Source organism: Eretmochelys imbricata, chromosome 9 (assembly GCF_965152235.1).
Source record: "Eretmochelys imbricata isolate rEreImb1 chromosome 9, rEreImb1.hap1, whole genome shotgun sequence".
Taxonomy (NCBI): domain Eukaryota; kingdom Metazoa; phylum Chordata; order Testudines; family Cheloniidae; genus Eretmochelys; species Eretmochelys imbricata.
Window position 1 is genome coordinate 100626801 of NC_135580.1, and position 27919 is coordinate 100654719.

Consider the following 27919-nt stretch of genomic DNA (forward strand, 5'->3'; position numbering starts at 1 on the left):
AGTTAATTTATCATAAAAATGCCAGTTCAAAATGTAGGTCTGTGTATACAGCACAGCCAGCCCTCAGCTCTCCGGCCCCCCTCCAGCCCAGAATTAGTAAGATACCACTGAGCGGAACCGGTACTTGATCACCCTGCCATGTTGTTTCAAAAAAAACCCCTACAGTTAACATGCGGGAAAAATAAATCCCACCCAACTTTTTAAATAATGCAAAATAGAAATCCTCTATTCTACAGGCACAAGTTTCAATTGTTCATTTAATATGATTTCTGTGTGGGGCTGGGCTTTCCAGGCAATGTCTGCATGGTCAGCATCCCTTAGCCAGACCACCCATTCCATATTTGGCAGCAAATGAATGAACAAATTCAATGCTCCGAAATCTCACGAGATTTGGTGTTTGTTCTTAAAGATACAGCTCCTGGAGTCATGTGATTATGTGCAAACCTCAGCTTTCATTTAAAAAGCAAGTAAGTTTCTAGCCCCATCAATGCCAAGAAGAGCTGAAAACTGTGAACCCTAAAGCCACAAACACCAGAAGGCAAATAAAAGAACCCAACTCTCATGGTTTTTAAGCCAATCCCATGATTTTGGGGGTCCCCACTCATGATTTTGGAGTGGTTGAGGCTGGTGTCATTGCAAATGCTGAATGGCAATTATAACCTACACTCAGGGTGAAATTCTGCTCTCCTGTGCAGATCACCAGCACAAGGTCTGGGCAACACTTAAGTCCCACCTGTGCTCTTTGTTGAAGGCTTAAGTAGCATGCAGGCCTGGTGCGGCGCCCCTGGCCAGGCGGAGCTTTGCCTTGAGTGTGGGCTCCAGAGAAGGGAAGGATGGGTAAAGCCGTGCGTGGTGCAGGAAAAACAGAAGAACCAAAAGCTGCAGGGTGAAAGTTTCTACTGCAGTGTCAGTGCTAAGGAAGCTGGGGTTGCGAGGACCAGACAAGTGAATGCTGACCGTATTTACACCATACCAAAAGGTGACCCCGGAGGAATTCCCGTGGAAACAATGATAACTCTATGGGAACTTCCCTCGCCACTTTCTATCCTCATCAGCAAGGCAGCTTGTCACCCCTCAATGTCGAGAGACACAAATGACACAGATGCACGTTTTTCTCAGCACCAATAAGGGGGAGGGATAGCTCAGTGGTTTGAGCATTGACCTGCTAAACCCAGGGTTGCGAGTTCAATCCTTGAGGGGGGCCATTTAGGGATCTGGGGCAAAAATTGGGGATGAGTCCTGCTTTGAGCAGGGGGTTGGACTAGATGACCTCCTGAGGTCCCTTCCAACCCTGATATTCTATGAAAAGCCCTGAGAAACCTGAGGAAGGCCCAGACAGCAGCAATTATTCACTTCCCCTGGGCTGCTGAGCCAGAGAGCAGCAACCTATCAGCCTGAGCTGTGCGCCAGCTCCGGAAAACAGAGCGCGCAGGGAGGTGCCTTGGGATCCTGGCTTGTTGGTACGTGCCCAGCACAGAGCCCCGCGGCCCAAGCCCTGTGCAACACATCCTCCCTTAGCAGCATCTGCAGGCCAGCTGCACTACAGACTGCTCCCAGTCCCTACGTTCTGAGAGGCTGGAGTGTATTTTCCTGCCCTCCCAGCCCGTGGGCTTGGGCTTTCCTCTCTACTTCATGCCCTGCTCCTCCCTGTACAGGCAGAGCTAACAATAAATAGTATGGCTTTCAATATTTTGAATCACTATTTTCCAACATTAAACAAAAAGAAAATACATTTGTGTTAAAAAATAATGCAGCCCAGGGCAGGCGTCTCATTGCAGCTTGTGCACGAAGCCATCCACAGTGGGGATCTCCTGGTCTCTTTCCTTGTGGGGATCTACCATGTGGCTGTACCTTTCTCCTCGGTGACATTCCAGGAAGGGTCCCCAGTTAGCAGCTGGCCGGCAGCAGCTCACAATACGCTGGGAAGCAAAAAATACAGTCCCCAAAGGGGATTTAATTTCTTTGTTGTTTCTGCTGATATTTCCTTGCAGGTTTTTATTCTCTGCACCATGCTTTATTTGGTACATTTTGCTGAACAGTGGGGAGAAATCGAAACACTGACCTCCCCGCGCCCCAAAACCCACCTCAGGTACAAAATCAAAGCAATCCAAACATTTGGTTACAAATCACAAGTGCCCAGTAAGTTCAGCTGCATTTAAAGCTCGTTCTGCAAGAGTGCCTGGGCTGATGGACTTGTGCTAGTGTAATGCCGACAGACCCCGGTCGTCAGCGGTGGGGGGCGGGGTCTCTGGAGCTTAGTGCATGAGCTAAAAGCCAGCCGGCTGCTAGCTAAGGCTACAGAGAGAGAAAATGAGTCTGCTCTAAGTGATCTCGGTGCCACTACCGAACACCACCCCCAGGAGGTGCGTGGGTTACACTAGCAGAGGTCCCTCCCCTACACATCTTGTTTGCTCTCCGCTGCTTCCCTTGCAGCTGCCCCGTGCTCACTCCATGGTGAAAGGTGACATCCGAAATAGGTGACCGTTTCCCCGTTCCTCCTCTTCCCTGTCTCCATCTTTTGTCCTGCAGCTCAATTCATCTGCATACTGCAATCCTATTTGCTGAAATTAAATGAGCTGAAGAACAAAGGGATATAAACTGGCCATCGACAAGTTTAGGCTTGAAATTAGACGAAGGTTTCTACCATCAGAGGAGTGAAGTTCTGGAGCAGCCTTCCAAGGGAAGCAGTGGGGGCAAAAAACCTAACCAGTTTCAAGCCCGAGCTCGATAAATTTGTGGAGGGATGGTATGATGAGACTGCTCGCAATGGCGTGTAGCCGACCTGCTACACACAGCAAATCTCTCCAATGGCTGGTGATGGGACACTAGATGGGGAGGGCTCCGAGTTACTCCAGAGAATTCGTTCCCAGGTATCTTGCTGCTGGGTCTCACCCACATGCGCATGGTCTCACTGATCGCCATATTTGAGATCGGGAAGGAATTTTCCCCCGGGTCAGATTGTCAGAGACCCTGGGGGCAGAGTTCCCCCTAATTTTTCCCCACTCATGTGAGGAATGAATTTTATGTGCACCAATATGGAGGCGATGTGTGACACATGACCTTCATATCGATGTGCACATAACAAAATTCACGTGGTGGGGGTGGGGCCACGGGGTTCGGAGTGTGGCGGGGGCTCAGGCCTGGGGCAGAGGGTTGGGGTGCAGCGGTGTGAGGGCTCCAGCTGGGGGTGCGGGCTCTGGGTTGGGGCCAGGGATGAGGGGCTCAGGCGTGGGGCCAGGGACGAGGGATTTGGGGTGCAGGAGGGTGCTCTGGGGCGACAGTGGGGAGAGAGGATTCTCCCCCCCGCAGAAGCACCTGGGTTGAGGGGGGAGAGGCGCCTCTTCCCGCAGAAGTAGTTCTGGGGTTGGGCTGCAGGATAGGCATCCCTTCCCCAGCCCCAGCAGGTCCGGGCCAGGGGAGGGCTGCCCTGGCCGCACCTGGGGCCGGGCCACCCCAGCTGCACCTGGGGCCACTCTGGCCACGCCTGGGTCCGGGCCGAGCGCCCCGACCGCCAGTCTGGGCCGCAGCAGAGTTGGGGCTGGGGGAGGGGCGCTGCAGCAGGTTGGGGGCCGGGCTAGGTGGGGGCCAAGGGAGGGGTGCCCCGCGCCCAGCCGCGGCAGGTCCCCAGGAGGGTTCCCTGAGCACCTGTGTGGCACTAGGTAGGCTGCTCTGTGGCCCCGCAGCTTACAGGGAACTTAGCCGGGGCGGGGGCAGGGTTTGCCTTCCTCTGCAGCCTGGGGCACAGGGTCTCTTGCAGGCTTAAACTCGTGTAAATGGTGGGTTCTCTGTCCCTTGACGTCTTTAAACCATGCTTTGAGGACGTCAGTTACTCAGCCTGAGGCTAGGGGGTCGATTACAGGAGTGGGTGGGTGAAGCTCTGTGGCCTGCAAGATGATCATGATGGTACCTTCTGGCCTTAGAGTCTAGGAGCTGGCAAATACGCCCGGGCCTGGGCACACTGCCAGCCGGACCAGGCTATTATCCAGGCACTATCCGATATATGAGAGGTACATCGATGATATTTTCATCCTCTGCACAGATGACTTAAACTCCCTCATCAATTTTCACCACAACTTCAACCACCACCAGCCGTCCACTGAACTCTTTCCAGAGCACTTCCACACTGGCATCAACTTCCTGAACATCGTGATCAGCTTCAACAATGGAACCCTTCAGACAAGTGTATACAAGACACCCACAGATCACCACACCTACTTTTGCAGATCCAGTAACCACTCCAAACACACCAAGAGATCTGTTATCTACAGCCAGGTACTCAGATACCACAGAATATTCTTCCAGGAGAAAGTCTGGAATATACACCTTAAAACATTTAAAACTGCCTTCACTATACAAGGACACTCTACCTGAGAAGTAGATCACATCATGGAACAGGTCACCAAAATCCCCAGAAAGAAACTTTCAATACAGAAATAAGACCCCCCTCCAACCGCACACCCCTCGTTGTCCCCTACCATCTCACACTGGAACCCATATGGGGTAACATCAAACAATTATACCCCCACTCAATGGGAACCCTATTTGGAAAGAAATATTTCCTGAACCCCCTCTTCTGGCCATCAAACCACCCCCCAGCCTCTCCAAGCTCATCATCACAAGCAAGCACCTCACAGACCAGAACACACCAATTAGTTGGAGCTTGGTCCTGCTTTGAGCAGGGGGTTGGACTACGTGACGTCCTGAGGTCCCTTCCAACCCTGATATTCTATGAAAGCAGCACCAGACCCTGCCAGAACAACTGATGCGAAACCTGCAGACATAGCTCCACGATACGATGATCATCACCCCCACAACACACCTTTCAAGATCCACGGTCCTACACAAGCCTATCACAACGTGTGGTGTACCTCATCCAGTGCATTAAATGCCCAATTACACCTGTGTGTGTGAAACCCGACAATCACTATGCTCTTGAATGAGCTCACACAGGAAAATGATAAAAGGCAAAAACACTCTGTCACCTGTGGGTGAGCACTTTTCCCAAAGCAATCACTCTACATCTGACCTCTTGGTCCTCGTCCTCCAGGGAAATCTGCACAACACCTTCAAAAGACGAGCCTAGGAGCTTAAATTAATCACTTTGCTAGACACTAAAAAACATGGTCTTAATAAAGACACTGGATTTATGGCTTATTACAACAATCTATACCCACTACTCCCCTCCCCTTTTTGTCCTGTGACTACAAGGGTGTTAATGGGCCATTTTACCTTGAATGGTCCCTCAGAATATGTGCTAATTACTTATGCTAAACTATCGGTTTGACCCTGTATTTAGCTCTGACACTCTCAGAACCTTTCCCAGGCCTGAAGAGCTCTGTGTATTTTGAAAGCTTGTCTCTCTCACCAAGAGAAGTTGGTCACCCACTTTGTCTCTTCCTCAATCCGAACCCTCATTAACTACAGTGGGATGGGGCCCAAGTGAAGATGCGAGCGTGACTGTAGATTTGAAATTGCATAGTTCAGCACTGGAATAACAATGGAAACAGTAAATGAGACCATGAAGATCAGGACGGACTGCATGTCTTTACCACAGGGAAACACTGACCACTGCCAAATGACTATGAAATTCCAAGGGAATTACTGATTGCCTTCGTATGACAGCCAATCGGGCCAAATTCATCTCTGCCAATGCCAGGGATTTGTTTTGATCCAACAAGTTTATCTGATTAATGTGAGAAGTCAGGGTCTGATCCTGCCCCCAGTGAAGTCACTGTAAGTGTCCCCATTAACTTCCATCAGGGCAGCGGACTCTGTGGCCCTATTGCAGATGTTCTCTTAGGCCCTCACCTGCCACAGGTTTCCTTGAGCTTTCACTATTTTTACAATTGCAACAATGGGAATCCAGATGATGCAGAAGACAATCATACACCAGCCCACAGCAGTTCCCCATGCAGGGTATTCGACTGAGCCATACTTGGGAGGTGAAAATGCGACCAAAGACCAGCATAAAATCACCTGTTAAAAAAAAGAAGAGGGAGAAAACTTGACTAAAGCTCAGACTGATTTGTACTGATTACAGAACACACAATTTACCAGTTTATCTCCAAGTGAACCTCTGCTGCTTTGACAGCAATCTAAGGTGCTTTCTGTAGACAGTCTCTGGCTTGCAGTTCAGGGTTTTGTTTCCAAATGTGGTCAGGCAATAAGCATCATCATGCATCGCCCCCTACTGACCTATAAGTATCCATTGACATGCATGCATACGCTTTCCGTATTTTTTTATATCTAAACACCCGTGTTGCTCGGAAATCCGCATAGCTCGGCAGGCACATTTCTCACACATTCGGTTTGCATGCACAGCCATGCTCTGAGGATGTGGAAGGGATGGCTCACTATACCTCTATGCGCTAGTCGAATGTTTACAGGATTGGGGCAAAGAATGCTGAGTTAAGTTCTGGAGAACATTCCTGCACAGGTAAGATATTTATATTAGGCATTTCCTCACGGGTATCCTAGAGAGATTAGAGATAATGTTGTTGCTAGAAAGGGATATGCAACAGTTGCAGGTGTGGGTTGTTGTTGTTGTTTTACATAGTGCACATATTAAAGATCAGAAGCACACGAGAGCACAAAGTAGCAATGATCTGAAAGAACCTGAAGAGTAAGGGATGTGCCGAATGTGCATTCCTTAACTCTTGAGTTGCTAGGCACTGGCCCAGTGCAGAGGAGCCACCCCGGGCTGTTTTAAATTTCAGCCCCAGTTGCAATGGCCCGGCACTGCCAGAGCACAGGGCACCAGTCACGTGTCCTGTGCCCAGGGCGGGACGCTTCGCAGGGATGGCATCTGAGTTGCCACAATGGCTCACCACCACCCATGTTTCTTCCACGTGTGGAGACTCCTCAGCTGGCCTGTTACACTGGCTTTAAAACAGGCTCAAAGGGGCCAAAGATGCAGCCCCAAATCTCTACATGGAAACTGTTCAACCTGGAATGAATATGTTCTTGGCCAAAAACTCAAAAGTAGTTCAACCGTGGTACTTACACATAAGAGAACAGGGGTAATGAAGAACCAGCATGCTCTCCACCACAGCCAGAACCACCAGCTCTTCTTTCCAATCATCATTTCAATGTCTTGGATAAATCTGTTTCCTCCTGTTGAAAGATGGCCAAAGAGTGCACTGTAAGATTGGGGTCTAGAACATGGGTTTTATGATGTACAGAAAGCAAGTATAAGGAGCTTTACAAAGCATGGATGCATTGCTCCTTATAATTATCAGTTCATGGAGGATAGGTCCAGAAATGGCTATTTGCCAGGATGGGCAGTGATGAAACCCCATGCTCTGAGCGTCCCTAGCCTCTGAGTGCCAGAAGCCGGGAGTGGACAACAGGGTATGGATCACTCAGTGATTGCCCTGTTCTGTTCATTCCCTTTGAAGCATCTGGCATTAGCCACTTCAGAAGACAGGATACTGGATGGACCTTTGATCTGACCCAGTATGGCCATTCTTATGCTCTAATGATTTGGAACAGGAGATATTTTTAACCATTGAGATATTATGCAAATTTTTCTGTAGCATGTTTTGTTTTTATGACTGTGATATGACCAGGATTATTTGCATTGCCACAGCTTGATTTTCCAGTGTCAGTGATTTACCATAAATCCAGCTAATGCCCATTATTTCCAGGACCGCTGCAAAAAGGATCCCCCATCCAGCACAGAAATGATCCACTAGGTTAACCCAGTAAATTCCTGCCTGCAAAACAAACAATAAAGAGCTAGCTTTTCACCCAGTGCTAGTAACCTTTTGCATGGCAATACGAGGAATTCATGCCAGCTGAATTCAACCTCAGTCTGGGTTTTTGTTTAAAACCCCCATTTTCCAGGGGTAGATCTCATTCATTGCACATTACTTCATTTCAATATTTATATTTACACAGACAAGTGCATTTTATGGCATACTACTGATCACTATTGTAATAACAAAGCACATGTAAAAACACACATGAGGGGACAGCAGGGTTTGAACCTGAGACCCTGAGTGCCATAACATCAGCTTTTCTGGATGGAGCTAAAGGAGTAACACTAGCAATATGCTGAATATGCTGCTGAAGTTGACTTTTATCCTCTGTTATGCACCAGCCACTAGAGGGGGACAAAGACCCAGAAGTTCCTCGTGTGGGCTACACACAAATATGAACACACCTATAAAATAGTATGATAGGAAATAAGTGGAGGGGGAATTACTGAATATTATCCCATAGCTCTAGCCACGGGTTCATTAGGGTTAACTTCTTTTGGGGCAGCAATTTTCTCATTGTAATTACATATGTAAAACTATCTTTTTGGATATGGCCCTTAAAAATCACTCTTGACATCTTAAAAAGCAATCATCCCAAGGAAGTACATTCAGTGAACTGAAAAAATACAATCACTATATTTTAGGGGCTAACCTGACTAGCTGAAGAAGCTTTTTAGCTACTGATTTTCTGTGAGCTGAATATACCAGTTCTAGAGAGCTGCCGTCTTCGGTAATCAATTCTGAATGATAAAACTATCAATATCCACTTGCAGTTCCTACGCTGCTGCAGGCATGGTGGATAAATGTTCAAGATTACACAAATTAATCTCCTGAACTGAAGAAAAAAATTAAATCAACGGCTGAGACACTAAAAGAACAGCTCACAAATTATCAGCTGACAAAGACTCCCATTTAAAAAATTATAGTCATTTCAGAGGACTGGATTCTGCAAATACTGCCATTAGGACTTCTTGTATGCATAAATTAAGCATGTCCATAGGTGTTTGCAGAACTGGGGGCATGGAGGTCACCTCTCTCAGAACAAACACACACAGGACTATGCTGCTAGCAGGGATTTTCTTGTCACACTGGGAAATGGTGTATTGTCTTGTACAAATCCTCCCACCAGCTGAATCATAATTAAACCCATTGCCAACAAAGAGTTAATGTTATACCTGAGTGACACAGAGGAGACCAAGAAAAAACAGAAGCGTGCACAATCCCAAGGTTACAGGAACCCTCATCTTTTTCATCACCTTGGGGTACATATCTTGTATGGTGGTTGTCACTGTTTCTGCAGAGGAAGAAAGAATTTTACTTGTTGGACATGGGCAGCAAAATGAAGAAATGCAGCTAACTCTATCCGGGAAGCATTTTGTTATTTTAAGAGGAACGGTGTGAATACCTGATTTTTTCGTTCACTGGCTGTTCTGAAAATAAATAGCTAAATAAATTAAAAATTGTCGACTTGAATCCACTTGAAATGAAAATTTTTCAACATGTTCAGCAAATTGAAAAGTTGGAAAAAATCATTCTGCATTGAACAAAACATTTTGTTCAACCTGAAATGTTCAAGCATTTTTTAAATTTCTTCAAAATAAAATTGAAGGAAATTTCTAAATAACATGTAATTGAAAATTGAAAAATTAAAATGTTTCATCTGGAAAATGTCAAAGTGAAATATTTGATTTTTGGAAGGGTTTGTGTGGGGGATGTCACTGAAACAATTCAATTAAATTAACACAAATTCTTTAAATGTTTTGGTTAATCCAAATCTGCGGGTTTTTTTGGGTGGAAAAATCAGCTGACAAATTTGACTCAGCTCTAATGTCACGTCTTACTCACCTATGGAAGCAAACTGAGAGTCAAGCCCCAACAGTAAAAGCATGAAGAAAAATAAAAAGGACCAAAGAGGGGCAACTGGTAACTTGGAGAGAGCCGATGGATAGGCAACAAATGCCAAATCAAACCCTGAAATAGGGGAGGAGAAGATACGTTATCATCGTGACCCGCTCAGTGCAAAATTGACTCATTTCTCTTAAACTTAAATAATGGGAAATTATATCAGAATTTGGAATACAAAAAGTGAGGTGTTAAAGTCAATGGAAGTTTTGCTATTGGCTATAACCAAAGCAGGATGTAGCCTGAAATTGTTGAACCAAACTCCGCCAAAGCTTTTAGCTGTGGCTGAATAGGATTGCGGAAATACGAACCACATTTCATTACTTTCATTCAGATTTGAATAGGCTAATATTTCAGGCAGATCCTGAACGAGAAAGAATTCAAATAGCCAAATGGGAAGGTTTAGGTTCTTAAATAGATGAGAGGTGAAATTCCCCCTGGTGAGAAGGTCTGGTCTTCCCAAAGGCCTGTGTGCTACTTTAGAACCACTTAAGCCCTATTTTGAGCATTAAACTGTGCAAAGGCCTTGTGTATGGGGTGAATTTCATCTATAATTTGGAAGATTTACTAACATGTTTGATACAACAGGACAAATAGAATCAATATCAAGCCTGTATTTTCATTTTTTAAAATGTCCTCTTCTATTACCTTACGTATCAATCTGTGACTGCTCCTGCCCGTCAGCTGAGATACACTTGATACATAGGGTGGGATTTTCAATAGCACCTGAGTGACTTAGGAGCAGAAGTTCCATTGACTTATGGTGGACAGCATGAAGTCAACTAGTGATGGAAAACGAGGACAAAACGTCCTCCTTCTTTCTGAAAGTGCTTGGCACCAATAAACGACGGTCAGAGCAGCTGAGATTAAACAGGTTTAGAAAACAACTCAAGAGTGTGACAGACAAGAAGTCTTTGTGATGAATACTGAGACTATCAAACAAACCTGAGTCTACAACTTCAGAGACGGGTCTGTCTGCCAGGAAAGCCATATGTCCCAAAACGGAGAATATCGCAAATCCCGCAAACACGCTGGTGATGCAGTTTACTAAACAAACAGCAATGGCATCGGAATAGCAGTTGTTATGGAACTTATTGTAAGAGGAGAGAGCGACCAGGCCCCCCCAGGCCACTGACAGGGAGAAGAATATCTGAGTAGCTGCATCTTTCCAAACCTAAACCAGAAATAATTTGGAGGTAGGTTATTATATTATTTACCCCCAAATACTTGTTCTAACCCATTAGGAGTGTCCTGTAAGGGATGCTGCATTTTTAAAAAAATGTTATGAGAATTTTAGTGAGAAGTGCCATATATCAATGAACCCAGGGAGTGAAGTTTCCTATCCAAAGGGCATGAAGGCTGGTCTTGTGCTTAAGGCACTAGACCAGAACCCAGGAGATCTTGATTCAATTCTTACCTCGGCCATTGACCTCCTGTGTGACCTTGGGCAAAGTCACCTAAATGTTCTGCATCTCAGTTTCCCAATAGGTAAGACCGGTGGGGATAGTACTTTCCTACTGCACAGGAGCGAGGAGAGATTAAATTCACTGAGGTGTCTGGGAGATGCTGAGATATGAACGCCATAGAAATACCAATGTAGAAATAAAACAGACAGCAGAGGCTGGCAACGGTGGAAGCTCCCACACACGTTGTCCCACCCATGCTCCTCAGACTGGGACCTGGGAGAATTGCCTCTATGACTGGGGAGGTAGTCCCTGGTTACACCAATGTTTCAGGTGATGTGCAGCAGACACCCATCCACTGAGAACCAAACTGCACTGGACACCAACCCGCAATAACATGGCAACAGCCATCACTGTGACAGAGGTGAGATCTGAATGGACAGCCAAGTGTGAAAGGCTCTAAGTGCTGTTCCCAGCCCTGGCCAGCCTTTATTATAGCACGCTAGGAAGAACCACACCTGAGCTTTGGTCTTAAAATAGGAGCTGAGGTTGGAGAGAACCTCACAGAAGATCCATGCTAGGAGCAAGTCTCCTCCCTTGCTCCCCACCCCCTATTCTGTCCTGATCTAACTTCCAGTGGAAGGCATAGTTTTAGGTGACCAGTCTAAAATTGAAGCTCAAACACTCATGAAACCTGCAGATAAAATGCCCTGAAATTCATGCCAACCAAAGCAGGCGGCCCTAATACTCACTCTCACGGTGAGACCTTTATCACCAGGCCACAGGGTATGTCCATGTTTAGCGAGTAAAGTTACACACTCCAGAAAAACAGAGGATGGTAACACAGAAACCTCAGCTGTAGCTGTGATAGCAGGCAACCCTACCCAGACCCCTCTTTATTCAAATGATGCAGTGGACTTGCCCTTCTTCTGGATAAATGAGCTCTAGGTGGGATAGAGGGTTTCACTGTAATTGTGGGTTTCTGGAAGGCATGATCCAATTTTAGATAATCCCTGGAAGGGAGGGATAAGAGGAGTCTGGCTGGTTAAGAAGGAAGCTATTGTATTCTGGAAACCAAGTCACATGCAAGCCTTTATAGGCTTTGAGATTGTGTAATTACCCGCAAGCAAATATTTTATGCATTCAGAACCACCCCTGAGCCTCACCTCTCCCTCCATCAGCTTTGTGATATTGGACTGTGTTCCAATGTAATACTCAATGCCGTCCCGAGCCCCTTCCAAGGTGGCACCTCTGACAAGCAGGATAACGAGGACCACATAGGGAAAGACAGCTGTAAAATAAACCACCTGCCAAGAGAAATGGAGGGAGAGGCATTAGGCTTGGGGGGAAATGCTACGTAAAAATGACCTGGGCCTGAGCCAAACAAACCATTTACTGGATTCAGCTTGGGGCTGGGAAAGTCGGGATTCAAGTCTGGACGTGACCCTTCCCTCATTCTTCTCTACAAATTACCAGTCTGGATTCACAAACTGGGCACAACAGGGGCAAACAAACCTCGTCCAACCTGTCCCGGTGAGCACCTCAGGACCTGCCCAAGCCAGCTGGCTGGCAGCGGCGTATTTACTGAAAACGTTGAACGAAACCATGGGAGCAGATTCAGTTACTGAGCAAAGGGAGCTGTACGCTCTTTGGGGCAGGGACTATCTGTTTTCCTGCAGTTGTACAGCGCATGGCACAATGGGGTGACAGGCTGTAAAGGGGGGCTCCTATGCGCTAGCATAGTACAAACAAACAAAACAAACAACCAACAACTCCGGAGGTGGTGCTCATTGCAGGTTTCACTGTCGTTTACGTCCGTAATTGAGCCAGGTTGGCTGGTTCCGCCTTGCTCCAGCATTGCATCATGCTGTAGGATTGCACCCCAACACACTGGCTGCACTGGCATCAAGAGCCTCCTTCTAATGGCCCAAGGGACACTCCTGCTCTCCCGCTGGCAGAGAAGGGCCTATAGGCCAAAAGACCCCTAGGAATAGGGAGGAACTAGAGTCTGGAATGGAAGCCGCTGTGGCCTAAAGAGACAGGAGAAGGGGACAGAAAATTGTGTTGCGGAGAAGAGTTAGAGGCAGAGAAAAGTGATGGGGGAGCAAGGAGAGAAGGAGACAGACATCATGGGAGGAAAGGAAAGAACATCGAGTTAGCTAGGAGCAGGAAGGCAGAGATCCAGGGGGGCAGACGGAGACAGATATGGGGGCAAGGAACCGGAGGAGCCAGGGAGACGAAGAAACATATGGGAGCAAAGAGAAGAATGAGAGCAGAATCGGGAGTTAAGAAACTGGGCAAGGGGGCCAGGCCGCACGTAGAAAAATGAGTTAACAGTCGCCCCCTGCCTGAAAGCGGGAGAGGAGCCCTCTTTAGCTGCAGCGGATCCGCCGGCGATCATGGCCTGGGGAGAGGGGGATTTTCAGGCTGGTCAGGGAGCCTGGCTGGATGGGAGGACTTGGGGTTACGAAGGAAAGATCTGTGTGCACTGGTCAGAGGCATGCCTGCAGCATGCCCCACGCTAGCTTTCAGCAAGCCTGCTCGAATAATACCGGCAGAGACGCTGCGGCAGGCCGGGCTAGCCGCTTGAGTGCATACCCACGGCCATGGGGGCTTGTACAGCCCAGGCTGCTGCGGCTTCTCTGTTATGTTACAGGAGCGAGCTAGCTCAAAGCCAGCATCTGCAGGTACTGCTGTCACACCTCTAACTACAGTGTAGACATCGCCTGAGGACTAACGAGGCCGATCCAGCAGGCTTTTCCCCTCTGGCTGGAGCACTGATGTGCGGTGATGTGTCTCTGTCCAGAAGAGCTGCAGGGCCTGGACTCACAGCCCGAGTCACAAGAGACTGGGGGCTTTCCCAGGACTTCAGTGGGCCTCACGCCTAGTCCCTGACTACAGCATAGGGGGTTCCCACTGACAGAGACAGGACTTGATAGTGCAGCAGCAAGCGGCGTGTGCATAACTATCCACAGGATCGGGCCCATGCGTTCAGGCTAAACATCATGCATGTGCATACTGTGTGTGCTCAGTGTGTGCGTGCTCAGTGTGTGCGTGCTCAGTGTGTGCGTGCTCAGTGTGTGCACCGTGCATGCTTCACAAAAGACCAGGCTATAACAGGAACTCAACCGATGTCTCTCACACGATCATAAAAAGCCCCAATAGCATCATTCCTGGTGGAATAAGGGACCACTGAGCTTAGGTCAGGGTGGCAGAATCGGGCCCCATGTGCTTTATATGTGTCATGTAAAATATGAGCAAACAGCAGCAGCAAAGTCAGAAATCGCCTGTGTTCTGGGCCAGAGAATCAGGGCCTACCCCACCAGGTGCTGAGCTGCCATTGAAGTTGGGATCATCTCCCGGCAGGATCAGTCCCAGAAATCTAGCATGGGTTCCTCCTGACTTACCTTTCCTGAAGATTTTATCCCTTTAAATAATGCAGCTCCGACTATCACCCAGGACAGGAGCAGGCAGAGGGCCAAGTACCAGACAATTTCACCCGTCTCACCCAGCCCGCTGGAGCGGCGAAGGGCCACTTTACTGAAAGCACAGAACATCGTGATCAGCATCGCGTCACTTGCAACAGGGCGTGGCAGCTGCTAGCATGAAGAGTCCCACTGATTATCCAGAGCTACTCTGGAGAGGGGATGCTCATGTCTGTCTAGCTGGTGATGTCACACCCATGCGTCAACTTCCATTGGTGCACAGCCTGTCAGCCCCACTCTGCCCCCGCCTCCTAGCAGGGCTCTTAAATGTATCCTTTTAAACATCTGCTGATTTCAAGCAAGTACTTAAATTCCATTGACTTCCTGGGTAGCAGGCCAGGCTGGGAGTGATGGGAAAGCTGGTTTCTTTGCAGGCTTCAAAGAGAAACCAGTGCTTTCCTTTCAACCCTGCCTCGGATTGACGCTCAGTAGGTGTATAGACACGACTGTGCTGTTTTTAAAACGATAACTTTACCGCACCGAGCCAGCTCGGGCTATGAACTAAAAGGACGAGCCCAGCACTGGCTGACAGGAGTTGGAGGAAAACACCTCTCCAATGAACTGACTAGTCTTTCCACCCATTGCCAGCTCAAATACCATTATAAAAGTGGAAGTAGGTAGATTCCAATTTAGGGCCAGATTTTCTTCATCAGAGTTACTGTCCTTAGCTGATATAAATAACTGTAAAGAAAGTGAAGGTGCAAGTGGCCAGTGGGGTAATGCTAGGAGAAAAACACTTTTGTGTTATGGGCTTTTAGTACAGCTCCAGGTGCCTGGTTGACAGACACCATAGAAAAACCTGAAATAGCGAAGGCAAGAGTGGTTCTGAAAGATTTGTATTGTAACAGCAACAAACCAAGCTAAGGTGAGCACTAATTCACTAGTGATACTCTTCCAGGGTGTCTGGAGCCGTACAGCTTCTGCCCCCACCCACACACAAGGCATGAACTGAAGGCATGCTAATGCATACTCCGGCAAGGCTTATTACTCTAGTAATCATCAGACAGCAGTGAATCATACACCTAAGTGTGTGGTATGCAGGTGAAACACCTGCACATTATGAACACTAACCTGCCTTGGAAAGTGTTCTGTAATGACAGGTATATGAAAGGATGAATATTTTCAACATCGTAAAGAACATGCCTTTTGTTTGGGAGTTTAAGGGGAGAAAACTTCCTTAATTTTATTATTTATTTCTTAGTTATCAATTTGTTCTTATGCTTCTCTGTGACTTGTGTTACATTTGTCACCCTGATTCAGTATTTAATGTTTTCCTGGACAGAACTGCTCACTTCAGTTTGCAGTCCCATGAGCTTGGCCCAAAGCAGTTTCTGGAAAGTGGTATGAGTTCCCGAGAGGGCTCCTCCAAACCCCATCCAGTGCATACTGATTTTGGCAATATGGCAGTGGTATACTTACTTCCAGTACTGCTCACTGGGAGGCTGCACTTCTTTATACGTTGAGGTGCCATTGAGACAGGTTAGATTGTTGCTGGCGACAAACGAGTAGTTTGTGTGAATGACTGTCCCGTCTGCTAAGGTCGTATTGCAATCACGCACTAAAAGAGACAGGGTTGTTAATGTGCAGTGGTGAAATTAGAAACAGACTTTGATTACAGTGAGGGCCTTTTTCGAGCTGTTATCGCTACAGTTTGTATTCTTGTGGTAACTACAAACAGGCCCCCGCCACCACTTTCAGATGTGGATTTGGCTCCATATCCAAACACTCCCAGGTCTGATGTGTTCAGCTCTGGGAACCTGGCTGGCCTAATGTAAAGATAGGAAATGTTTGCAAAAATCAGATCTAGGTACAGTTAGGATTTCAAACTCTTTGATAATCTAAGGGCCAGATCCAGTATTTCAGTTCACACTCATCTATAGCAATCCCATATCATACTGATCAGGACAGACTGGCATTATTCCTAATTCTCTTTAAAATGTACTGCAAATCTCTTGGCTACAATTTAAGCCAAACAAGAGTTGATCAAAGCATTAAAGATCACTATCAGCATGAGGATTTATTTGACATGAAACTCTGGTGAAATTTTAGTGCAGTACTGTGGGGCAATTTGTCTGACTTTTATACCAATCCAGCACACTTTTAATATGGGGTGAAACATTTGTACTGGTCTTTTAAATGAGTATCTCCTTGAAATTTATAAATGTAAAATTGTTAAATAACACGTCAGAACTGCAGTCTATGATAAATTATTAAACTTAACTGTGGGGTGGGAAATCTCAATGTTAAAATATAATTACAGTTTTTAAATCATGCATGCACACAGCCAATCAATAGCCTGGAAATATTATCTAAAGACATGATGAAACATGAAGCCAATGCCCATCCAACACATGGTGTTAACAAAGCCACACATATAGGATAAAGGATTTTGGAAGAACCTCAGGTGAATGCACTACGTAGGCATTTCTTTTGCATTAGGAAGGCCATTTCTTTGTCATGAAGCACTAATGAAATTGCAGTGTGGTATTTTTGGTGATTTTATACTAGTCTAGAAATCTGTTATTCTAAGGAAGAAGGAAAGATGGGCAGAAAGGCAGAGAGGAAGATTCATTCTAGTTCCCAACAGATCATATGGGCAAATGCGACAGGCAGACAGAAAGAAGATCAGTCCAGGTGTCAACAGATTGTCAAGGTAAAGTAGACAGCAGCATCATGGCCAACTAACTATCCCACTACTGCCCTTTTTAATGTATTTTGTTTATTACTGGGAAACAGAAGCAATGGAATTATTCCTAGTAATAGTGTGGATTATTTAAAAGTACCGTACCTACAGGTGTTTTGCTGCAATTTTCATCTGCCCACGCAAAGCAGTCTGACCACGGCAGCACACTTTGGAAGGAGGCAAACAAATAGTAGAGGGCATATGCAATGATAACATTGTAATAGACCGTCACCAAGGCGGTGATGACCACCATCGTGATTCCCACTCCTAGAAAAGAGAGAGTGAAAGTTTCATCATCCAACCCAAACAGAGGATAAAGAAAATGTGAATCATCAACTTCAGTGAACTCCACATTTCTCTACTCTTCCTCCACATTGCCTAGAAATTATTTTACTATCCACTGGATTGCATAGTATTGCTGGGTATATACACCAGGCAAAGACAATTCCCTGTGAATAAACCCTGGGCATATCTCAATTCCCTGCACATGTACAATGAACATGGTTCATTTCAAAGCACTCTTCATTCACTGCCAGGTTTTGAGAGGAGTTCCACACATGCACAGAGAGGAAGCAGTGAAGGCTGGTGTGACATCAGAAAGTGACCAGACAAAAGTGACATGCAAACACAAGGTAGAGCGAGTTTACTGCAGAGCAAAGTTCACGATGGATCTTATACCATGTGATGTAGGCAGAGCTCTCTTGAGGAGATCCCATGACGGAGTGTGGTACTTGACCTTCAAACTCAAAGTGGTAGAACTTTGTAATGTTTAAAAACCCAGATACCTATTTGTATTGTCCCTGTTGCATCCTGATCTATTGGAATCAGGCTAGAGAAGAGACAGAATTAGAGGACACAAATATATACATGTTCCATTTCAATGTTGAAAAAAGCTGCCTGTCTACCCGGAAGGAGGGTGCACCTTGGGATTTACAGGTTGCAATAAACAAAAAAAGCCTCAGCCTTGCTGCAGAGCTGGCAGGGGAGACACACTACGTTTTAACAGCTGGAGGGAACGTAGTCACCCAATCCCGATGCTACATACCTCCTTGAAAATGTAGGGGGGGGAAGGGTCAGTGCAGCGCAGCAGCAGGAAGAAAGTAACTCAGCCCGCAGTCAGGGGTCTAGTACAGGAGTGGGTGGGTGAGGTTCTGTGGCCTGCGAGGTGCAGAAGGTCAGACCAGAAAATCACAAGGATCCCTTCTGGCCTTAAAGTCTACGAGCCTGTAATGTTAGTGTGTGGAGTGGCCAAACGGAGGACGAAGATGCTATGGTGAAGAGGGCAGAGTAAGAACAGAACAGAATACAACATCCGCGCCAAGGCAGTCTAGGCCAAAGAGAGGAGACCAGATTTCACTGGTTCAGATACCAAAGGGAGTCCAGTGCTGAAGAGAAAATTCGGACATGGCTGATTTCTATAGGCACAGTATGGCTAAAGTCTGCAAAGACGTTCCACTTCTGTGTGTAAATAAACTAACAACTTAACCTTACTGATCTTTCTTAGCAGTAAGACTAAGATCATTAAGGCTAATCTATTAGGTTATTTACATCATTTTAAAGATAAATATAAACTTGATAAAGTAAGGGAGAGTCTTCTGCATTCCACACTGAGTTAGGGGGAAAATGCACCATGCTAGTCCAAGAGTACACATTAGTGTTAAAGAACCAGGGCAGCCCAGCTAGGGAGGGGAGGAGATCAGATCCGAGACTACCAGGAAAGAAGGAAACAGTGGCAATAGACTGTGAGCGGGGAGAAAGGGGGATGTACTACATGATTCTCTGTAGCCAATACAAGGAGCAATGAATCATGTGCTAAAGGGAACCATGTCCAGCTCTTTGCAGCTGAAGAAAGGACTGGTGAAGAAGACAGAAAGGAGGGAAAAGGGAGGCTGCATCGCTAAAAGAAACATGTTAAATATAGGGGTGGAAAATATCTGTGCTAGTTAAATGAAAAAGCACAACATCAGTGGGGAGAATTACCTTCATTCCTTTTATCCTGGACAGTAACAAGCTTAGAGATGGGCTGAAGCCACAAAATTAGGGACTGGATCCAGATTTTGAATATCCCAAATGAGGGTTTGAATCCAGGGTTTGGGCCAGCCATGTAGGAAAATCAGAGCTGTTTGTGAATTCTGGGTGAGGTTTTAGATTTTCTGTATCCCTGAAGTTCAATGGATTTTTGTCTGGGTGTCTCGAAAAAAAATGAAAGGAAACTTATACAAAACTGGGGCTGATGGCATCATTTGTAGAGATCTCATTGCGATTGCTAGTTGCATCAGTGAATGAAAGACAGCATAAACTAGTGGTTTGCAAGGACATTGCAGCTTTCTCTTTGTCAAAAGGAACTTTTTGAGTTTGAGGTCAACCTACCAAACCTTTTCCAATGATCTTGGGGAGTATATATGACATACACGTTTACACACACACAGCCCTGGCTATCTCCATAGACCCAACTGCCTTTGGGTTGGATCCATCCTTCTTTTCATTTAGTGCAGATTTTGGAAGCTTGTGTGCAGTGCCTTGTTGTTTCTGGTGAGTTTTGAGGCAGAAATTGGTAAGGAACAGTAAATGCCTGGATATAATTCCTTTTTGTTGTCTACTAATATACAGGATCAGTAAAGGCAAATAAAGCTCTTAATATGATTAAAAATGTAATTTCCTTTCCTATCTTAATGCAGCTGGGTGGTGAGGAGGGCATGCAGGCCCAGTGATGCCCTCGTTCATATCCATCCTTGTTGGAGAAGAATGGATGCAAATAGGGCAGAATTTGCCCCGTGATCCTGATTCCCATAGGTGCGGGATGTCTCTGATTGCAGCAGGCTCAGTGCCCCACAGACCACACTGCTGGAATAGAGGCCCAGGTGCATAGGTGCATAAAATGGTTCTTTACACGTGCAGGAGCCAATATGAGCAGCTAAATGCAGGATTTGCATGTCCCATGCAGACCCCTATATAGCATATAGAGTGAGAAGACATAGCCAGTAAATGAAAACAATAAACTTACATTGGCGCTCTGGAGAATTGCTGCTTCTGATGTATCACATATAGCGCCATGAATTCAATTTCCTCCCCTACAGTACATACAAGCCCTCTTAGTTTGGCCATCCATGAAATGGCATGACACACCGTGTGCTCTAGAGTCTAATTTATGACACTAGCCAGAAGCATTATGGTGAAATTATTAATCCACTTTTGACTATTAGCAGCAACAAAAGAAGATCTATACATAAGAAACTAATGTCACTGACCTTGTAAAATTGGTAATATTCTCCACACAGAAACCGGCCCCAAACTGGCAAACTGCCCCAAGGAACATTCCAAAAAAAATAAAGGTAAACCAGCTAACGCCAGCATAACTGTGTAGGGTATTAGAAAGGCACCTGGGGAAAATAGAAAAACCTATTATACCTGCACAATTCTTCTCCTTCTTGTGTAGCCATATATGCAAATATACCAAAGTGGTTTTTATTTTGTACAGAATATACAGATTGCTTTTTTTAAAAGGACTGTGTTCCATAAAATCAAATAGTATTTGCAGAGGAAAGGGATAATTACTCATTGGAGGTCTGATCCAGGTTCCATTAAAGGTAACTTTAATAACATAAGCACGTCTGTTTTGTAAAATAAAGTTCTCATGTATTTCTTTTTTTCTTTCTTTCTTTCCTTCCTTCTTTCACAATGATAGATTCTTACCAACAACAGGATGCACTATTGTCTATCCAGAGATGTTTGCTTGTGTCACATAGATCCCAGATATACCTTCACGCATGACTACAAATTGTGCCTATGGCCACAACTGAAAATATGTTTCACAGGAAAACATCAGCAGGTCAGAAAGATGCTGAAGTGGCTCTATCTCTGAATAACTTATTTAAAAGTCTAAGATCAAGGCACAGTACGAAAGCCCTACCTCAGGGCTGAAATGGTGGGCGCTTAAGATTTTGAATAAAAGGGAATAGATGTACTTGCATAACATATATGTGAAAGTTTTAAAATTATCTAGTTTCCCCCACCTGCTTTTTACTTTCAGTAATTGCTTACAGGAACACTGGAACATAGTTCAGCCCAAAATTTAGATTTTATAATTCAAAAATAAACATTTTACAAAACCAAATATTAATAAAAATTTATTTTAATCTTAATCATTTAAGCAAAATAAAACGTGCACCACATTGCACTCACAAATCAGGTACTTAGACTTCCACATTACGTCAGTTGTACCTGCAAATCAATGCAGGCACAAAACTGCATCCACAGGTATTTGCACCGTGGGTTTGCACATACGCATAGAAAGGTTGAATTATCAAAAAACTGACCTCATCTCTTTTTTATTTCTATAGGTGCCAAGCAAATGTATAGTGCTATATAAATCCTGGTGATTAGAGTCTGCTGACTGTACTTACTTGGCTGGGGCTGCTCGGCATGAATGAGACACTACCCATGTGAGTAGAAATAGCGGAGTCTGGCCCATAATATATAAACAACAGGAATTCAGAACAAATCTTTACCACTCATTTTAGACCCTGCACAATACCACCAGCTGCTTCCCCTCTTCACCAATGCCGCGGAATGTATCGTTCTATGCCACCACAGGCGCAAAGTGCTGAGCCAGCTTGCTAGGCTCTGGAACTTAGAACGGACAAATTTTTATGGCACAACTTTCCTTTTGTGAAAAGAAGGATGAAAAAAACCCTGTCCAACACATACTGCTGCCAGGAAGCCAGAGACAATATTTGGCTGCATATACTCTTGATTTTGTTTGCATTCTACGGTAGCTTATGTTTTTTAATTTACAACAGAAATGAACTGTTTCTTCTTTGTACTTAGTGGTGATTTGCAACTCTCTGTTAGAATGGCTAGAACATGGAAATGTTAGTCATTTGTTTCATATGGTTGGCTGACTCCTTTCTGATACAGAGCCTCAGCTGGTCACTTGCATGAATGCTTTCCTAAATTCCACATTAAACTGGGGTCAGGGACATAGGTGCTGGAAATAGGGATTTTGGGGGTACTGCCGCATCCCCTGGCTTGAAGTGCTTTCCATCATATACAGGGTTTGAAGTTTGGTTCAATGGCTCTCAGCACCCGCACTGTACAAATTGTTCCAGCACCCCTCATTACTGAGATCTATTGTACTATGAGAAGGACCAGTATTTCATATTTGCTGTACTGCATAAGTGTGAGAGAGAATCAGCACCCAGGAAGTGATCTGATATTCATGCATGTGCAGCTGTTTATCTATTTTTTCTCTTCACCCACAGAGGGGTTTAAGATAAACTAGGGACCCAGTTTGGCAAGATATTTAAGCACGTGCTTAACCTTAAGCATGTAACCCCACTGAATTCAAGCAAACTAAACATGTTTAAAGTTAAGCAAATGCATACATGCCTTGTTGAAGGCACCTTGCCTTACAGGCAGAAGGGTACAAAAAATAGTCCCAATGAAATATTTTTAAATTCTAAAATATTCCTCATATAACTGTTTTGTTCCATATATATTGTTCCATGGTGCAGTGTGATAAACTGATTTTATTAGCATTCATTTTGGATTAGAATTCTCCTTCATCACTCATGAGGAATGCAACCAGGTCAAACACATGCCAATAAAAGATGTATGCCAAGAATGCCACTGTGTATTCCATACATCTCTCTCTCCAATGTATGTATGTAAAATTTCATACTCGGGCCGTGTTGCACTTACACAACAACACCCATTGACCTTAAATGGGAGTTGGACTTGGCCCTAAGGCCTTTAGGGCTTTTCCCACCTGAAATAGAATCTCTGACCTCCATAAATCACAGGACAGGCCAAAGTTTGTCTATCCTGCCTCTGCATTCAGCCAAGTGATTCACCAGAGATTTGTCAGGTAAAGCCAGCCACACGGTTCTGTGAAGGAGCTGCCAAGGCACACATGGAATATAACCTTCTGGTGAACAGATTAGAGACCTTTATTTTTAGTCTTTGTTTGGGGGTAAACTATTTTTAATCCAAGTAAAAAAGGGGATGTCACTTTAAAATAGGCCCTTTTAAATAAATAGGCATTGAGCATCATTTAGTGTGGGACAGTTTCTAATTGGAGTGCAGCATTGTGAAGTCTAGATAAGTGTAACCTTCAACATTTACACCAGAAACAGCCATTAACAACAAACAGAACAGGCTCTAAGTCAGGGGTTCTCAAACTTCACTGCACCGTGACCCCCTTCTGGGAACAAAAATTATTACACGACCCCAGGAGGGGGGAACGAATCCCCCCACTCACTGCCCTGGGTGGGGGGGTGGGGAGGGGAGAGTCAAAGCCAAAGCCCAGGGGCTTCAGCCTCAGGCAAGGGGCCTGTAACCTGAGCCCTGCCACCTGGGCCTGAAACTCTTGGGCTTTGGCCCTGAGCATTGGGGTTCAGGCTTCAGCCCTGGGCTCCAGCAAGACTAAGCCAGCCCTGGCGATCCCATTAAAACAGGGTCCCGACCTACTTTGGGGTCCTGACCCACAGTTTGAGAGACCCATAGTTTGAGAATCGTTGCTCTAAATAGTTGTTTCTACAATCACAAAAAGTTGTGTCATTTATTTCAGGTCACATCACAATTATTTTTCTCTGTGTACTTCAGTCTAATGATTTCAGCTTTAAAGCCTGTCCTGCAACTCTTACTCACATGAGTAACCCTTTCCCAAATGACTAGTCCCATTGCACTGACAATAGTGAAGCAGGGGTGTCTCAAGGCCCCAGAGCACTTAGGTAGATGTAGAAGCAGTGATGAGCTGCCAAAATCTTAACAATGGGTTCCCTCCTCACCCCACGAGGCAGTTGTTGCCCACCCCCGTCCCCCAGGGCCTTCTGCCCCATCCAACCCCCCCGCATTCCTTGATGCCCCCTCCAGGACCCCTGATCCATCCACCCCCCTCCCCTGTCCCCTGACTGCCCCCAGAACTGGGCAGGAGGGTCTCGTGGGCCACCGTAGTGGGTGCCCACCCCACCCCTAAGAGCCAGAGGCACCTGCCGGGAGGCAAGGTGGGGAGTCCCGGCGATGCTTACCTGGGGCAGCTCCCAGGAAGCATCCGGAAGGTCCCTCTGGTTCCTAGGGGCGGGGGAGTGTAGCTGGAGGGGGAGCGGCCGCTCCCCCCACTGATCACATCAAAAGTGGGTGCCTTAGGCGCCGACTCCCTGGGTGCTCCGGGCCTGGAGCACCCACGGGGAAAATTGGTGGGTGCAGAGCCCTCACCGGCAGCTCCCCGCCCCGCGCCTGGCCGCAGCTCACCTCCGCTCCACCTCCTCCGCTGAGCCCACCGCCCCGCTCTGCTTCTCCGCGCCCCCCCGCCCCCCCCCGGCTTCCCGCGAATCAGCTGTTCGGCAGGAAGCCGGGGCGGGCTGAGAAGCAGGCCACGGCTTCCCGCTCAGGCCGAGGGTGGCGGAGGTGAGCTGGGGCGGGGAACGGTTCCCCTGCGTGTGCCCCCCCCCCCGCCCAGGTTACCTGCTGCGGTGCGGGCAGCCCTCCTCGTGCCCCCCGCCCCAGCTCACCTCCGCTCTGCCTCCCTTCTTCTGGGCCAGCCCCGGCTTCCCGCGCGAACGGCTGATTCGCAGGAAGCCTGGGGGGGTGGAGAAGCAGAGCCGGGCGGTGCGTTCAGGGGAGGAGGCGGAGCGGAGGCGAGCTGGGGTCGGGGGTGGGGCGGGGAGCTGCCGGTGGGGGCTCTGCAGCCACCAGATTTTCCCCTTGGGTGCTCCAGGGCTGGAGCACCCGTGGAGTCGGCGCCTAAGCCACCACTTTGGGCCGGTTCAATTTAGAAGCCCTGTTAGAACCAGTTCTCCCTCGCGGAACAACCGGCTCTAAAAGGGCTTCTAGATTTAACAACCGGCTCCAGCTCCCCGCTGTGTAGAAGCACATGAGCATTCAAACTAACTTGAATCTTTACACACGTGGCCAGACCGCTCAGGGCCAAAGACCAAGAGTTTCAGGCCCAGGTGGCAGGGCTCAGGTTACAGGCCCCCTTACACACGTGCTTAAGTACTTTGCGGGATTGAGGCCTCAGGAATTACCAAATGCTGAGAATATTGCTGTCTGGTTGGTTACCCATCCCTGGCAGTAGATTAGGTCCCCAGAGCACTGGAATGGGAGACCTAGATTCTGGTTTGGGTTCTGCCACCAGCTCATTGAATAAGTCTGAATCAGTTACAGCCTCTCTGTACCTCGTTTTCCCATCTGTCTGATTCCCATCTGTCTGATTCCCATCTTATTCTCCTGGCTTGGAGAGCCTCAGATGGACGTTGCTAATTCAGTGCTAACTAGGTTTAAAATTTTATTAAAGCTAATGTTAAAATTATATAATACACAGGTTGAGAAAAGTGTCTGTCTATCTGGTCATAGTGCAGGGGTGGGCAAACTACAGTCCTCCAGGAGTTTTAATCTGTCTCTCAAGCTCCCACTGGGGAGTGGGGTCCGGGGCTTGCCACACTCTGTGTGGCTCCCAGAAGCAGCGGGATGTTCTCTCTCCGGCTCCTACGTGTAGAGGCAGCCATGGGGCTCCGCATGCTGCCCCAGCCCCAAGTGCTGGCCCCACAGCTCCCATTGGCCGAGAACTGCAGCCAGTAGGAGCTGCAGAGGCAGCGCCTCCGGACAGGGCAGATCTGCCTGGCTGCACCTCTGCTTAGGAGCTGTAGCGGAGATATGCCACTGCTTGAGGTAAGTGCCACGCAGAGCCTGCACCCCTGACCCTCTCCCGTGCCCCAACCCCCTGCCCCAGCCCTGATTCTCCTTTCTGCCCTCTGAACCCCTTGGCCCCAGCCCAGAGCAGCCTCCTGCACCCCTCATTCCCAGCCCCACCCCAGAGCCCACACCCCCAGCTAGAGCCCTCACCCACCCCTGAACCCCAACCCCCTGCCCCAACCTGGAGCCCCTTCCTGCACCCTGAACTCCTCATTTCTGGCCCCACCTCAGAGCCCTCACCCCCCCTGCACTCCAACCCCCAATTTCATGAGCATTCATGGCCTGCCATACAATTCCCATACCCAGATGTGGCCCTTGGGCAAAAAAGTTTGCCCACTCCGGTACAGTGCTTAGTTTATCCACAAATACAAAGTTTGATTAAAAACTTGTAAGATACACATACTGCATGATCTGCAATAACCCAAATTTAGATAAACTGTATCGTTAAATTTAGATATTAGAATCTAAATACTCAGGTACATCACTCATGAAAAGTTATACAGAGAGTTGGCTGTAGACAGCAAATATAGAAATGAGTGTAGATGGTCCCTCAGTCATTGAGCATTTAGGATGGGTTGTCCCTTAGTAGACATAATCCATCAGAGAAGTATTTCGAAAGGTTTCGGAGTAGCAGCCGTGTTAATCTGTACTGGCAAAAAGAACAGGAGGACTTGTGGCACCTTAGAGACTAACCAATTTATCTGAACATAAGCTTTGGTGAGCTACAGGATGCATCCGATGTAGTGAGCTGTAGCTCAGGAAAGCTTATGCTCAAATAAATTGGTTAGTCTCTAAGGTGCCCCAAGTCCTCCTGTTCTTTTTAGAAGTATTTCAGTTACTTTCCTGATAGGGAAGGAGTTTGGAACAGATACTTCACATTTCCCGTCCATTCCTAATACCCTGATCCACTGCTAACTCCAGATGGGCCCACCCCACCTTTCCCGGGGTTCGGGTTTTGGTTTAGCCGACTATAAAGGCTGGTGCCAGCTGGAACATTCATTCCACCGGGAATCCCAACCTCTCCAAAAGCTCGGGGTTGAGACTGCTGGCTAACACACAGCATCTGACCCGAGCCGGGGACAGCCCAGGTGCTGCAGGAGAATAAAAAGGTAATTCCATGAATTCCGCGTCCGTGCCCGGCGGGGAAGCAGAGAGGACGCTGCTGCCTTCGCTGAGGTGTGTAGCCCAGACGGGGCAAAACTTACCCCCTCCGTTCTGGTAAGTCAGGTAGGGGAACCGCCACACGTTCCCCAGCCCCACGGCGTAGCCCACCATGGAGAGCAGATAGTCCGCTTTGCTCGACCAGTTACCGCGCTCCGAGTTCTCGTCGCTCTGCCCCGCGGGGGCATCTTTCCCCTTCGACAGCGTGAAGTCCTGCGGGGGGAGAGGGGGCCGCCGTGGCCCGGGGGGGGGGTCTGATCACCCGCGCCCAGGGCCCCCGCGGCTCCAGCCGGGCGCTGGAGAATCTGACCCGGAACGTGGCGCCCAGGGGGGAGAGATGGAGCCCCGGCCCCGGGCAGCAGCCGGGGCTTCGGGGGGACACCCGGCTCGCCGGGGCCGCTGGCTGGCTCGGGGCTCCTGCCTAGAGGTCCCGGCCCCCGGCTGCGCCTGCCCAGGGGCCCCGAGCGCCCCCCTGCACCTGCCCAGGGGCCCCGAGCGCCCCCCTGCACCTGCCCAGGGCCCCCCCCCCGAGCCCCCCTGCACCTGCCCGGGGCCCCCCCCCCCGCGCCCCCCTGCACCTGCCCGGGGGCCCCGAGCCCCCCCCCGCCCCACCTGCCCAGGGCCCCCCCCCGCGCCCCCCTGCACCTGCCCAGGGGCCCCCCCCGCAGCGCTACGCCTGCCCAGGGGCCCCCCCCCCGCGCCCCCCTGCCCCTGCCCAGGGGCCCCGAGCCCCCCCCGCCCCACCTGCCCAGGGCCCCCCCGCCGCGCCTGCCCGGCCCCCACCTTCTTTGTCCCGCAGCAGAGGCAGGCGGGCGGCGTCAGTCTCCCCAT

General features: G+C 47.8%; 1 protein-coding gene across 1 annotated transcript; it reads right to left on the reverse strand.

The window, feature by feature from the left end:
• Nucleotides 1-1769: 1769 nt before the first annotated feature.
• Nucleotides 1770-27919, reverse strand: SLC6A14 (solute carrier family 6 member 14). The gene is made up of 14 exons (XM_077826385.1): nt 27872-27919; nt 27133-27301; nt 20482-20613; nt 17339-17500; nt 15970-16108; nt 14473-14605; nt 12232-12372; nt 10608-10836; nt 9606-9731; nt 8936-9054; nt 7616-7715; nt 7004-7113; nt 5809-5976; nt 1770-1919 (listed from the first exon to the last, which is right to left on the reverse strand). The coding sequence occupies exons 1-14, from the start codon at nt 27917-27919 to the stop codon at nt 1770-1772; spliced, it is 1926 nt and encodes a 641-aa protein (XP_077682511.1).

Excerpts from the sequence above, each read along its gene's own strand:
- SLC6A14 (XM_077826385.1), bottom strand. The coding sequence starts at position 27,919 with ATGGGGAGACTGACGCCGCCCGCCTGCCTCTGCTGCGGGACAAAGAAG. Across the intron at positions 27,302-27,871 it reads TCTGCTGCGGGACAAAGAAG|GACTTCACGCTGTCGAAGGG; the intron begins GTGGGGGCCGGG and ends CTCCCCCCGCAG. Across the intron at positions 16,109-17,338 it reads TTGCAGCAAAACACCTGTAG|TGCGTGATTGCAATACGACC; the intron begins GTACGGTACTTT and ends TGTCTCTTTTAG.